At 39.6% G+C, this 14200-nt stretch overlaps 1 protein-coding gene across 2 annotated transcripts in view; it reads left to right on the top strand.

Annotated features, from left to right (window-relative positions):
- The window catches only part of LOC126169079 (tubulin polyglutamylase TTLL5), a 246848-nt gene that overhangs the window by 143436 nt on the left and 89212 nt on the right, over window positions 1–14200 (top strand). For both annotated transcript variants that reach the window (XM_049920612.1, XM_049920613.1), the window contains exons 7-8: window positions 4727–4926; window positions 12378–12607. In XM_049920612.1, the coding sequence (XP_049776569.1) occupies window positions 4727–4926; window positions 12378–12607 (430 nt within the window). The remainder of the gene's footprint in view (window positions 1–4726; window positions 4927–12377; window positions 12608–14200) is intronic.

Consider the following 14200-nt stretch of genomic DNA (forward strand, 5'->3'; position numbering starts at 1 on the left):
CTGCTCCATTTATGCAGAGTATCCCTCTCATAAGGGATCTTAGGAGAAGTGTTATACAAAATCTTAGATTAAAAAGAGGACATGAAATGAAATTTGTCTATGGCATACCTTTACGGCTGAGAAATGAAGGTACTTTACAAGGGGTGCTAAATGACCTTCCCCCACCTGTATACGTAGTTAAATATGGCACTGCATGTATGTGATTGATGATGCCAGAGTACTAAATTTCATAGTGGATGTTCTTGTGCAACTTGTAGACATGGCAGCATTTGTGAAATGAAATGTGGCACTGGTATCTTCTGCAAGCTGCTTGTGGGTCTCATGTTTCAGTGTAGCGTGGCTTATTGTTCATGGTGTTACATGTGATTTTCTTCTTCCAGTGCTGTTTTATTCAAAGGACATAACAAGTATTGTTTCATGAATGTATGAAACAGATGGATGACGAAGAACTGACACTTGGCTGGTACCAGCATAATGGGACAACATGCTGTTCATCTGAAGTGCTTATGACTGGTGGAATCATTTTTCCCTGACTGTGGTTTCCAAAGTATTATGGCCCCCATGGTCACTGACTTGATCTTCAAACTTTTTTGTGTGGATCACCTTGAGGTAGTGTGTGCAAGAACAAGCCATGCACAATCAGAGAGATGAGAACATCCACTGCGAAATCCAGGCAGTCATGCCCAGGCCTCTGGCAGTAACAATTGTGAATGTGCAGTGCATTGTTGAACTGTGTGTACAGGTGAAGGGAGATCATTTCCAGCACCTATTGTAATGTACCTTCATTTCTCCACCATGAAGGCAGGTCATGTATAGACTTGGTTTCGTATATTCTTTCATCAAGATTTTTATAATATATCTCCGGGGTTTCCTTATGACACACATTATCCTAATGCCTTAAAGTTCATTTCTTTTGTATAGTTCCTCTGCGTATTCCTTACTCCTTTCTGCTTTCTCTTCTTTAGTAAGTACTTGCTTGTCATCAGATCTCGTGATACTCATACTGCAGCTTCTCTTTTCTCCAAAGATCTTTTTCAAGTTTGTTGTAGGTAGCATCTATCTTTCCCCAATTATACACGCTTCTATGGACTTAAATTTATGCTATACCCATTCCTGCATAGCCATTTTGCATTTTTGCCAGTCTAATTTTTTTTAGAAGTTTGTATATGTTCGCCTGCTTTATTTGCTGCATTTTTATGTTTTCTCTTTTTGTCAATCAGAACATGTTAGCTATTAATAATGCTAACATACTTCTTGCTCTGGCAAATGTTTGAGTAATTCAGTGCTCAACTGCTATTGTTACTTCTCCTTAATCAGTATTGATGTTTGTGCTTCAATTTCATGTTAACATTTTGTTAATGTGGTGATCGGTACCATGGTCTCCGGTTCAGTGTAAGAACAGGTAAATATAATTTGGGGATGTTTGGACTAGCAGACATCTCATTAATGAAGCTGGATTTTCTACTGTTGAAATTATAATCAAGTGATGTGTATTAGGGCCCATAAATTGGTGTCATGAGAGGAGAATCTTAATAATCCTCATTTCCACAGACTATATTTGTTTAGTGTTGACCACATCCAGAATAGTAGGTGTGTGGAGGTGGAGAATGCTGTTATTCAGTGAACATTTATTACTGAGAACTGTTATGTTGAAGAAATATGTAGGGGGACTTTATACAGGCATGAAACTTGAAGACAAATTAATGAAAGGGAAGAGGAATGGAGTGAAGATGAGATAGTTGATGTGAATCTTAGATAATGGTTTGATAAAACACTGAGTGACATATGTCTAAACAAAGCATTCCTTCATAAATATTCAGATCCTTGAGAAAACCAGTGTTCACTAAACTGCTTCCCCTGGCATGCAGAATATGAGACATACTAAATACCCTCAGAGAGAGAGAGAGAGAGAATGACAAATTATAATCTACAGAAGAATGGAACAGCAGGTAGAAAGGACCTGAGGGATATAAATAATTCTTGAGAAATTTAAGAACATGCGAGGCAATACTAACAGCAAGACTACCTTAGAAAATACGATGAGGAAAGGTAGATCTACATTTGAAATATTTTTAGGTTTAGAAAAAGCTCATGACAGTGTTGACTTGAATACGTCATTTGAAATTCTGTATGCAATTTGTATAAAATACAGGAAGTGGAAGGTTATCTACAACTCATAAAAACATACTTTAGCTATAAGAAACAAAGGCCATGAAAGGGTAGTAGTATTTAAAAAGGGAGTGAGAGAGGGTTGTAGCATATCCCCCTTGGTATTCAATCTGTGTGTGAATGAAACCAAACAAAAATTAGGAAAGGGAGTTAAAGTTCAGGGTGAGTAAACAAAAACTTAGAGGTGTGTCAAATTCTTTCAGATGAGAAAGAATAAAAGATCAGATAATGTCTTGATAAATGCAATGAAATTTACTCATATTAAATCAGGTGATTGGGAAAGTAATAGGTGAAATCTGTTATTTGGCGAGCAAAATATCTAATAAAGAGTATATAAAATTCCACCTGGCAGTAGCAAGAAAATTTCTGAAAAAGAGAAATTTATTAACATTAAAGAAATTTATATCTGTTGGGAAGTTATTTTTGGAGCGTAGCTTTGTGTAAAGTCAGATGTGGGTGATAATCACTGCAGACCGGAAAATAGCGTTTTAAATTTGGTACTGTTGAAGAATCCTGTTGAACAGATATATATAAGTACTGCTTTGAATTGGGGATAAAATTGTTTCCTGGGAGATCTAGACCATAATAAAGAGGGGGGGGGGGGATGAATGTTAGTCATAGTTGCAGTCATCCTTAGCACCTCAAACTTTAATGCGAGCAAAAGGCTAATGAGGTAAACAAATATTGAAAAGTAATATTTGCATCATATACCTGTGTACATAGCACTTGATGAATCCTAACTTTGTGGTATAATGTGGCATGATCGTAATATTTCTACTGAACACTAGTGGAATACTGTCAAATTAAATCATGTGAGCTGGGGAAATTATATTAGGAAAAATTGTTAAGAGTTTAAGTACATAGTTCCATCACCCATCTGTCGCAGTAGTAAATGAGAATAGAATGATATCCAGTTACAGTTAAAGATAATGGGAAGATCGTCAACTAGTTGAATTATTAGGCATGTTAATGTGTCACCAGAGAAGAGTTTTGCAAATTATTGGCTAACTTAAGAAGTATAAAGTGGTATTAGTGTGAGGGAGGATTCAGGCAGGATTCTTAGCAAACTAAGCATGCTAGTGAGAGAGAATGCTCTGTAATATGTGGATGACCTGTACAATGGAAGAAACCTTCAAATTCACAAGGCTGTGATGGATGGTCACTGAAATATTATTGCTAATAGCAGTCTGAAAACAGTTTCATGATCAGAAGGGATAAAAATCCCAAAGACAAAGTAGTTCGGAGGATGCCACAAGTTGTTGTTAATCTCAGTGAATTCATTCTATATGAAAGTTTTTTAAGGCTGGATTAACTTAAGTCTGCAGATGTCCTGTTATAGTGTATATTGTTGGCTTGAGGGTGGCCTTTGCTCTAGAAGCCTAAAGCTCTCACAGGCTCAACAAGTGTGATACCTTCCATAAGAAAGGCGCAAAGATTAAGGCACAAAGATTAGTAGCAATAGTAATTTCTGGTCATGTTGAACTCAAAGTGTGATGCTGTCATTGAAAAAAGTGTAGGAAATTATTTATATTTATAAATAACAGATGTATATGCAATAACAGAAAAAATGGTGGGGACTTTATAAGTCCCCACCATGTTTTTCTGTTATTTGTGAATGCTAATCTTAGGAACTACATTGAGGATTTTGACTTGTTTCACTAATAGATAGACTGATTCACAAGGAAAGCTGATGGGTGCAGGAGACAGGAGATAGGCCTAAGGCTGCCCAACCATAGTGCCAGGCTGTTGCGAGCTACTGCTACCACGAGGCTGGTGCATGCAACAGAAACATTTTGCGATAGAGCACTTAAGCCAGGCAGAGCAATTTGGCATGGTAGCTCACTGCTCCCATTATTGCCATGAGATGTCACTCCAAAACACCAATTAAATATGGAACACACATTATTTGTGCCTCCTGAGAGCATATGTGGGGTTTGCTGCTATATTGTTTATTTGTTATGAAGAATTGATGATATTCAGTTACCTAACATTGTTCGCAGAATTCTAGTCCAAACTCTGTTCATTGGCCTGTAAACAAAATTACCGTTATGAAAGACAAGTCCATCAACAATGTATATGCAGTTATTATTGACCAGTACATTAATTATAAACTCCACATTGAACTTAAACATCTTCTAGTCCATGTACCTAGTAATGTGTATTCTCATGGTAAGCTTCAAAGGAATGAATATACTAATTGTCCCGTAAAATGGTATTGATTTCACAAAAATGTGTCAGCATTTCTTTCAGAGATATTTAGCAATGTAGTTAGATTTGAACAAAGACTGCAGTTAACAGTAGATTAACAGAGAAACTCAGAGGAAACAAGTTAAAGAAAACAGAAATAAACAGACCTCATCTCACAGAAAGTAAATAGTTTTTAACAGAGTCTGTTCATAAAAAGAGACATTGGAAAGAAGAATAATTGTAAGCAAATTATTCTGTAATGGTCTAAAATTGAAGGTAATAATCCAAATGCATGACATTGTTGAGCCAAATGAGGTATAAAACTCTACCTCATTTTAAAATTTGTGGTAAGGACTTCTTTGCATTTTAGGAGTGATGACCCTGAGGCTGAGGACGTCGGTCATAAGTGGACACTGTCAGCTTTACTGAGGCATTTACGTGCTGCAGGAACTGACACTGCACTCTTGATGTCAAGAATTGAAGAAGTCATTGTAAAGTCTATTCTAGCTTCAGCACCACCAATTGTAGCAGCTTGCCGGATGTTTGTCCCACATACACACAACTGTTTTGGTGAGTAAACTGTAAAGTTTTTACTTCCTTCTCTTGTCATAATCATTTATGGTAATTCCTGTATTTTTTTAAATGGTATTGAGGAGAACTCATTTTGAAAATCTGCATAATTTTTCTAAGTGGTGCTAAAGGGCTGAGCTGACTCTCTCGCATGTAGTTACACTGTTATAACAACCTTCATGAGCAAGCAGACTGAAACATTTATTTAGATGTCATGTAGATTAAACAGTGAGGACTGTCTGAATTCTGGACTTTCACAGTTGGAATATGACATTGGAAACAAAATTTCTCTTGTACCTTCGGCAGTTTGTTGTTAGGTCAGTGGCCTTAAAGATGTTTCATTCTTGTGGTTGTATTGCAGGCCAAGGAATTAAATGATACAGGCTTATGGTTTCCTCCCTATATTTTCTGTAATATACTATTTGTGACTAGAAAATGCACTTACAGATGAAAAGCTTTTGACAGTTGTTGCTCATATCAAGTTGATAGTGACAGCTTCAAGTACCATGGGGACTGATTTCAAGTACCATGGGGACTGATTTTAAGATAGCTACGGTGATGGGATCTGAATCAAGCACTTAATATACTTTCACAATATAGGTGATGCTTCATTGGTCACTTTAGTCTAACTTGCAGTGTTGTCCCTTCCACTCTGCCTGTATATTTTCTTAATCCAAAATCAGTAATAAAAGTATGTTCAATGCTAAGTGGGAAGGAGAAATTGCTTGTGAACATTCTGTGTGTGTGTGTGTGTGTGTGTGTGTGTGTGTGTGTGTGTGTGTGTGAGAGAGAGAGAGAGAGAGAGAGAGAGAGAGAGAGAGAGAGAGAGAGAATTTATTTCTATATTATGTGACTCAGTAGTAAAGACAATTGACACATTTTCTTGATGGGGTTCATATATCTTCCTGGCCACATTAAACCACATATGATTTCCACAAAGAGCTTTATTAGCCAATGACACACACACACACACACACACACACACACACACACACACACACAGTCTCTGAATTGTCAGCAGTAATCTGCTGGATTGTGTGGGGGTGATAATGAGGCAGCATGGGTTGGGGAAAGGGAGGGACACCAGGGTAGGGGGGTGGGCTGGGAAGATGCTGTGCTGTCTGCGGGAGCTTGCAGGGATGGAAGGGGAACTGGTTGCTAGGTGCAGGAGCCAGCCATTTGTGGGGGAGGGGGGGGGGAAGTAGAGAAGGGGAAAAGACTAGTACGTGTGTTGGTGGGATAGAAGGTATTTGTAGTACAGAAGTGGGAGCAGGGAAGGGGCTAGATGGTGGGGTGGACTAGCAAAGGTTGGGACCAGGGGGATTACATGATCCTAAAGTATATTGCACTGAGAGTTCCCACCTTTACAGTTCAGAAAATCTGGTGTTGGCTGGAAGGAATGTTGGACACTATGTCCAGCTGTATCTTGCTAGGTGTGGCATTGGCCGTTCATACAGACAGACAGCTTGGTAGAGGTCACGCCCACATAGAAAGCAATACAGTGGTTGCAGTAGTGGTCCCCTTCCAATTTTTATCCAAAAGTTTTTCTCTCACCGGCTCTTCTCGAATGAGTTAGCACTTCACACAATGCCCCTCACATTCAGGAAAACTGTATCCCACAGTGTTCTGTGCTAAGTGTCACACTCTTCTGTATAGCCATCAATGGTCTTGTAACCTCTGTTGGACCTTTGTCTACCCTGGCATTGTACGGCAATGATTACTGCACCTGGTGCAGCTCCCACTCGGTAGATGCTCAGTGCCAGGCCCAAGGTGCCAACTGACAGGCCTCTGCGTCTGTCTGTTGGTGCCTTTCGCACTAGTTCCATTGACAGTCTCCTCACAGAAGCAGGATTCCCCCTCTACAAATAAGGCGGAGCCAACTCTTGGTTTCTTAGGCAATCCCCATTTGCCAATTTCCTGACCATCCTGTGTACCCTGTCCTCTTTGCCAGTGAGGTATGTCTCCTTGTGACCCCCATTGTTTCCGGTGTCTTGTACGAGCCATCCTTGTAGAGTTCCAGGGTGCTACCATCTTCTACACTGATGGTTCTAAGACAGTTGATAAGATGGGATCGCTTTCATGTCTCCTACTGGCTTAGAACACCCTTTATTCCTGGGATCATGTAGTGTGTCCATAGCAGAGATTCTAGCCATTCACAGGGCCCTCCTTTTTGTTTCTCAGGCTTCCCTCCACAGTGTTTTAATTTGTTCAGACTCCATTAGCAGCCTGCAGGCTATTGACCGATGCTACTTTCATCTCCCTTTGGTCTCTGCTGTCCATGATCTTCTCTCTGTCCTTGGCTGTGCTGCCTGCTCAGTTGTCTTTCTCTGGGTCCCAAGTCATGAGGGCATCCCAGGGAATAAACTGGCTGACTGTTTGGCTAGAGAAGCAGATACTAAACGCCCCATTTCCTTTCATGATTCCAGCTGCGGATATGCGGATTTACATCAAATCTCTCTTTGCTCAAAAATGAAATGATATCTCTCTTTCTTCTGCTCCTCTCAGGAGTCCACTGTTTTATGTGGTCTACACACTGATCATACCAAGCTCACCAATTGTTTCCTCCTATGTAATGAGCCACCACCACAAAGTGGTTGTGGAGCCAGACTGATGGTATCTCGCATATTGGTGGAAAGTCCTCTCTCTCTCTCTCTCTCTCTCTCTCTCTCTCTCTTCTTTCTTTTTTTGCTAAGTGTAATCTTCCTGATTCTATAAATTTAATATTAGCATACGATTCATGGATGGTTGAACTGGTTCTCAATTTCCTCAGTGAAAGTGGTTTTTATTTAGTTTTAGTTTAGTTAGTGGTTTTTATTTAGTTTACTTTGGAGCAGGGACAGGGTGGTTGTGGTTTAGATTTTCATTATTTTGTAATTTGATTCCCCTGACTGGATCCATCCAATTTTAGCAGCCCTCTTTCTTCTGTGACTAACTTCAGAATCACAGGACTGATGACCTCACCGTTTGGTCCTGAAAAAAAGAAAAAAGTGGTTACAGCTTAGCTTGTAGGTCATGTGGCTACTTTCACAGGTAACCCTGCCTTTGATTGGCTAGGAGATGCCTGTGACAATGCTAGAGTAAGTGGTAGTGGGAGTATGTGTGGGACAGGTTTTGTATGTAGGTGTACTACAAGGATATGAGCCATGAGACAAGGGGCTGCAAGCAGGGGTGTAGTTTGGATGGACAAGGATATTATGTATGCTTGGGGGCTGACAGAATATGATTGTGGTAGGGGTGGGGGAATAATCCTCATTGAGGGCATGACAAGAGGTAGCCTAAACCCTGGCAGAGAATGTTGTTAACTTGCTCCAGTTGCAAGTGGTACTGAGTCGTGAGAGGAGTGCTTGTTTTTGGCCGGACAGTGGGTACGTAGGAGGGGTAATATGACTGGACAGACAAGACATTAGAGACCCGTTTTTGGATAAGGTTTCAAGGGTAATTTTGATATGTGGAGGTCTTGGTGAGGAAAGGGACTATTCATTACTGCAGATGCGATCACCATGGGTGACTAGGCTTATGCAAGGGCTTCTTAGTATGAAATGGGTGGCAGCTGTCAAGGTGGAGGTATTGTTGGTGGTTGGTAGATTCGATGTGGACAGAAGTACAGATGTAGACATCCTTGAGATGGTGGTAAACATTGAGGAAGGTGGCTAGTTGGTTTGGGAAGGGCCAAGTTAAGTTAATAGGGAATAAGGTGTTGAAATTCTGGAGGAATATCACGAAAATGTCATCAGTGAATCTGAACCAGGTGAGGGATTTGGTATTGTGGGTGGTTGAGGAGGATTCCCCCAGATGACTAATTGATTGGCATAGGATGCTTCCAGTCAGGTGCCTGTTGCTCTACCATAGATTTGTTTGTAGGTGATGCCTTCAAAGGTGAAATAATTGTGTTTGAGGATATAGTTGGTCATGGTGACCATGAAAAAGGTTGTAGGTTTGGAATGAGTCGGGCTTTAGGAAGGATAGTGTTCATCAATGGCAAGACTATGGGCATTGGAGATGTTAGTATTCACCTCCAACTCCCGCCTTCGACTACCACTGTCCACATCCTCAACAGAAAGAGGTCATCAAGATTAAAGCTGTGCAAGGCAGACCAAATGTTGCATAACTGTATAAGCTATGTGCCTGTCTGAACATTGGGGTAACAATCAGTAATGCCTTGTACATCATTTGGTGAATATGAACACTGACTGCTGTAGCTTTTACATCCATCCAGCCATCCATCTGTTGTTTTCTGTGAATCCCACCAAGAAGATAAACCATTAAGGGATGTGGAATGAGACAAGATATACTTTAAGAAAAGACAAGCAAGTTGCAGGACTCAATTTACATACTGTATTAACTATAAGGTATCATTATACTACTAGATGCTATTTGTGGTTGTACCAACAAAATTTATTCAATTAAAAAAGCTGCTTCCTCCTCAGTTTTAGTAAATAGGTGCTGTTTATTGGCAGTTGATAGTTTAATATTTATTTGATTACATAGGTATTTTTCAAAGAAAATAGTTACCTATATTTTAAAAAACTGAGTCAAATCTACATTGAATCTGGAAAACTTGTAAAAAAGGGCAGTAATGCAGTTTGTAGTTAATTTCCTTTTGAAGTGGTTGAAATTCCCAATTTCTTACTTTGTTAGATGCAGTTCACTCCATTAATTTTGTGCTTTCAGGTCTTCATCTGAGTTGTTGTTTCCATTTTCATGCAAGGGATGCGGTCTGGTAGATGGGTAGAAGTAAAATATTTGTTGTTCAGGAATGTATGAGGAGTTCCTGGCCAAAACTCTCCCACTAAATAACGTGGATTTTCCATTCTTTGAAATGCACTTGTCATAGAGATGATGCTGAACATCTCAGTAATAGGCAAGATTGCTACATTACTGCTGTTAAGAGTCGTGGTAGTCGTCAGAAGAACGCTAGAGATACAGCTAAAATATTGTCCAGTTATTTTGCTAATATTACTTCCACTTCCAGTTGGTATCCAGCTCTTTTCACTATCACAGAGCTGTTGCAGAGACAGTGAGTTTGGATGTGTATTCAGTCAGCCTTGCAGTATAAATAAAAATCTTCTTTTCCCATATATGTAGCTCATGTCAACATATGAGGGTAATCCCAAAAGTAAGGTCTCCTTTTTTTCTTTTTTTTTATAAGTACATAGACCTTTTTATTTCTATAATGGTTTACATCAGTTTACAGCTTGAACATTTAGCTATTTTTCAACATAATCACTATTTCTGTCAATGAATTTTTGTAGGTGCTGTAGCAGTTTTTGTATGCCCATATCATAACAGCTCACCGCCATGCTGTTCAGAAAGTCTTCTTTGACCTCGTCATCGGAGCTGAATCGCTTTCTGGTGAAAGGTGTTTCTCCCCCCCCCCCCCCTCCCCCCCTAGGGAACAGGTGATAGTCACTGGGCACCAAGTTAGGACTATAGGGTGGGTAGGTGGGTGATTGTGTTCCACTGAAACTGTTGCAGGACAGCAACGGTTTGCCGTGGGCAGGTGTTGTCATGGGGAAAGTGTTCGTCCTTGCTCAACATTCCTTTTATCCGTTTCTGAATTGCCCGTTTGAGTTTTTTCAGAGTCTCACAGTACGTATCAGCTTTAATTGTGTGATTCAGCTCTGATGACGAGGTGAAAGAAGACGTTCATAACTGTCTAAACAGCATGGCAGTGAACTGGTATGACATGGTCATACAAAAACCGCCACAGCGTCTACAAAAATGCATCGACAGAAATGGTGATTACATTGAAAAATAGCTAAATGTTCAAGCAGTAAACTGATGTAAACCATTGTAGCAATAAACAGGTCTATATACTTATAAAAAAATAGGAGACCTTACTTTTTGGATTACCCTCGTACCTGTAGTCATTCTGAATTCTATTAACAGTTTGTTGTACTGCATGGCACAGTCATTTAATATATGTGAAATACCAGTTATATTGAAATGTGAAAAGAAAACTCTAATCTACATCCCCCCCATCTATTTCTTATTGATCACTCAAATGGGATAGTAACCATGTGCTTACAGCAGAAGGCCTCATTCCCCAGCAGATCGACTGCTTCATTTTCTAAGTGTTGTAGTATTTTTTATTTATATGTTTATATCATATTAGCTTTTCCCTTTTCACAAGTTCCTTACACACTGTGCTTAATTGCATTTTTGATGAATTCTTTTTTCAACTACCTTAACTCCATTCCAGGCAGTTTAATTATGGTTATGAATGTACTGACTGAAGTTTAAATATTGCATACTAGATGGAAATTCATTTCAAACTTAACCTGCACACATTCGAAGTGATTGTTTTTATGGTTTCCCTACATAATTTGTCATAATTGTGTGTTTCTTTCTTGTACATCATCTCACCAGACAGCTTCCTTTGGCCATTTCGATTTTGAATAAGTACTTTGAAGTGGTTCAAGGCAATGATGGAGTTTGTTAGAAATTCTTGGCTGAGCTATATAATTGTTTTAATTCAGATACACATAGAACTATGGTTACACTACTGACAAAAGTCACTTTGTAGCAAGTGAGACTGATATAAGAAACTTCGTCAATTTTCATGTCACTTTCAGGTATTATGAAAAAGTAAGCTTCATTGTAATATGTTCAGGTGGGAGAGATGGACTGCATGTCTTAGAAACTGCTTGTAATTGTGTTGTTTCTCCTAAAGCATTTTACGTTTTCAGCATTTATTGGCTGCATAGCTACAATATTACTTAATATGGTCTCTAAATGGCAGAATAGGGATTTCTGTTTTGTATGTACTCCAAATGTGTGTGCATGAGTGTCACTGCAAGAAATATATTCATAGTGTTTAATTATTGGTGTATAAAAAATGCCTGTATCAATAAACAACTCTGTAACATTCCAGAGGCAGTCCATTTATATTCGTGGTGCCTTATAAATGATGAACGTTGACATGTTGAAATTTAGTCTGCATGACCTAAGTAGAGACATTTGAGGATAAGTGCTAAGAGTTGCATTGCATGCTTAAAGATAATTTCTGGAGATTGTCAAAGTTGTGTGGGTTATATAAGTTTTATTTTTTGTGTGTATCATAGGAATTGAGAAAAGGACATTACAATCGTGCAGCATGTTCAAATTATAAAACAATTAATGGCATATAGATTTTATTTCCATAGTAAAGTGAGAAGAAACTACAGACTTCATGTATAGTCCACAAATTCAAATATTTCAAAGTAGAACTCGGAATGTTAATTGCTATCCCAATTAATGTACTGTCATATAAAGTAAATCTGCTGGTTCTTTATTTTAAGACAGCTGCTGCATTTTACATTGGACAGTGGGGTCAGTGAAATCTACGATATAGTAGCAGTTTGTTTCTGAACTTTATACTCTATACCTGTACCTGTAAGCCATGGATTTCATGCATAGCACCTGAGACTCAATCTCCCCTCAGTTTTGGACACTTAATGAACTTTTTGCAGAACTGTATGGTTTTGACATCCTGGTGGACTCAGAACTAAAACCATGGCTGTTAGAAGTTAACCTATCCCCATCACTGGGCTGCGACTCTCCATTAGATGTCAGAGTGAAGTCTGCAATGTTGGTGGACCTTCTAACTCTAGTGGGACTACCAGCAATTGATCCAATGCTGCGGCGTATAAACGAACCTCATCATCACAGTAACCCTGCTGATAGTACCAAGAAGCTTAATGTGAGTGTTCCCATGCTCTTAAATTTGTCTTTAAATGAATATGTGAGTTAATTTGTGTGATAATTTGTGAGTTCTACATACAGCACTGCCAAGGGACTACATTATTTTTATTTCATTAGGTGTATGGTGTGGTTATTGTGAAAGCATGTTACTTTCTTTTTAAAGTTGTTTACAAGTTGGGTTATCTTCCCTGCAGTAGTGTAAGTGTTGCATGTTTCACCGCTTGTGTTGAACTGAAGCTTTCCTCTGCTTGCAGACACTTACCCTTCTTTGCATGAAAACCTGTATAGTCACCGAAATTGATATGATCAAGTAAAGAATGTTAAAAATGACAATTTGTCTTCTGTTATGCTGGGAGAGGGTCTCTTACAGCCTGTGTGTGTGTGTGTGTGTGTGTGTGTGTGTGTGTGTGTGTGTGTGTGTGTGTGTGAGAGAGAGAGAGAGAGAGAGAGAGAGAGAGAGAGAGAGAGAGAGACAGTAAGCTATGCAGAGATTAACTTCAGTAGCAAAATTCTGTTATAGCATTGTAGAAAGCTTATGGGTGAGTGGACCAGCACAAGGAGTCACAGCAACCCGGTTGCAGACAGGAATATATGGTTCAGATACTTTGTAGATCTCGATATCATGAAGGGTAAACTGATCATCGAAAATTTCTTAAAGTCCTTACTCCCTAGGTTATGCACTTTGTTCGCAATCATTTGTTAAATTTTGTATCATAACGAGTCCTGTGTACTCATTAGGACACATACTACGCAAGTAGTAATGTGTGTGACGAATTACTCCAAAGTTCTGATAGCTGTCACTACTATCATAAGAATTACATTAACTACTGACACTCAGGAATAGCAGGATGTGTTTCTTTTGGAAAAGCAATAAAGTACGTCCAGAACTGACCAGAGGAAGGACAGGTATACACTCGCGCACACACACACACACACACACACACACACACACACACACATCCATCTGGATGGATATGTGTGTGTGTGTGTGTGTGTGTGTGTGTGTGTGTGTGTGCGCGCGAGTGTATACCTGTCCTTTTTTCCCCCTAAGGTAAGTCTTTCCGCTCCCGTGATTGGAATGACTCCTTACCCTCTCCCTTAAAACCCAAATCCTTTCGTCTTTCCCTCTCCTTCCCTCTTTCCTGACGAGGCAACCGTTGGTTGCGAAAGCTAGAATTTTGTGTGTATGTTTGTGTTTGTTTGTTTGTGTGTCTATCGACCTGCCAGCGTTTTTGTTTGGTAAGTCTCATCATCTTTCTTTATATATATATTACCTTCTACCTTCTTCCCAAAATTCACAAACCCAATCATCCCGGCCGTCCCATTGTAGCTGGTTACCAAGCCCCCACAGAACGCATCTCTGCCTACGTAGATCAACACCTTCAACCCATTACATGCAGTCTCCCATCCTTCATCAAAGACACCAACCACTTTCTCGAACGCCTGGAATCCCTACCCAGTCTCTTACCCCCGGAAACCATCCTTGTAACCATTGATGCCACTTCCTTATACACAAATATTCCGCATGTCCAGGGCCTCGCTGCGATGGAGCACTTCCTTTCACGCCGATCACCTGCCGCCCTACCTAAAA

Source organism: Schistocerca cancellata, chromosome 1 (genome assembly GCF_023864275.1).
Source record: "Schistocerca cancellata isolate TAMUIC-IGC-003103 chromosome 1, iqSchCanc2.1, whole genome shotgun sequence".
Lineage (NCBI taxonomy): Eukaryota > Metazoa > Arthropoda > Insecta > Orthoptera > Acrididae > Schistocerca > Schistocerca cancellata.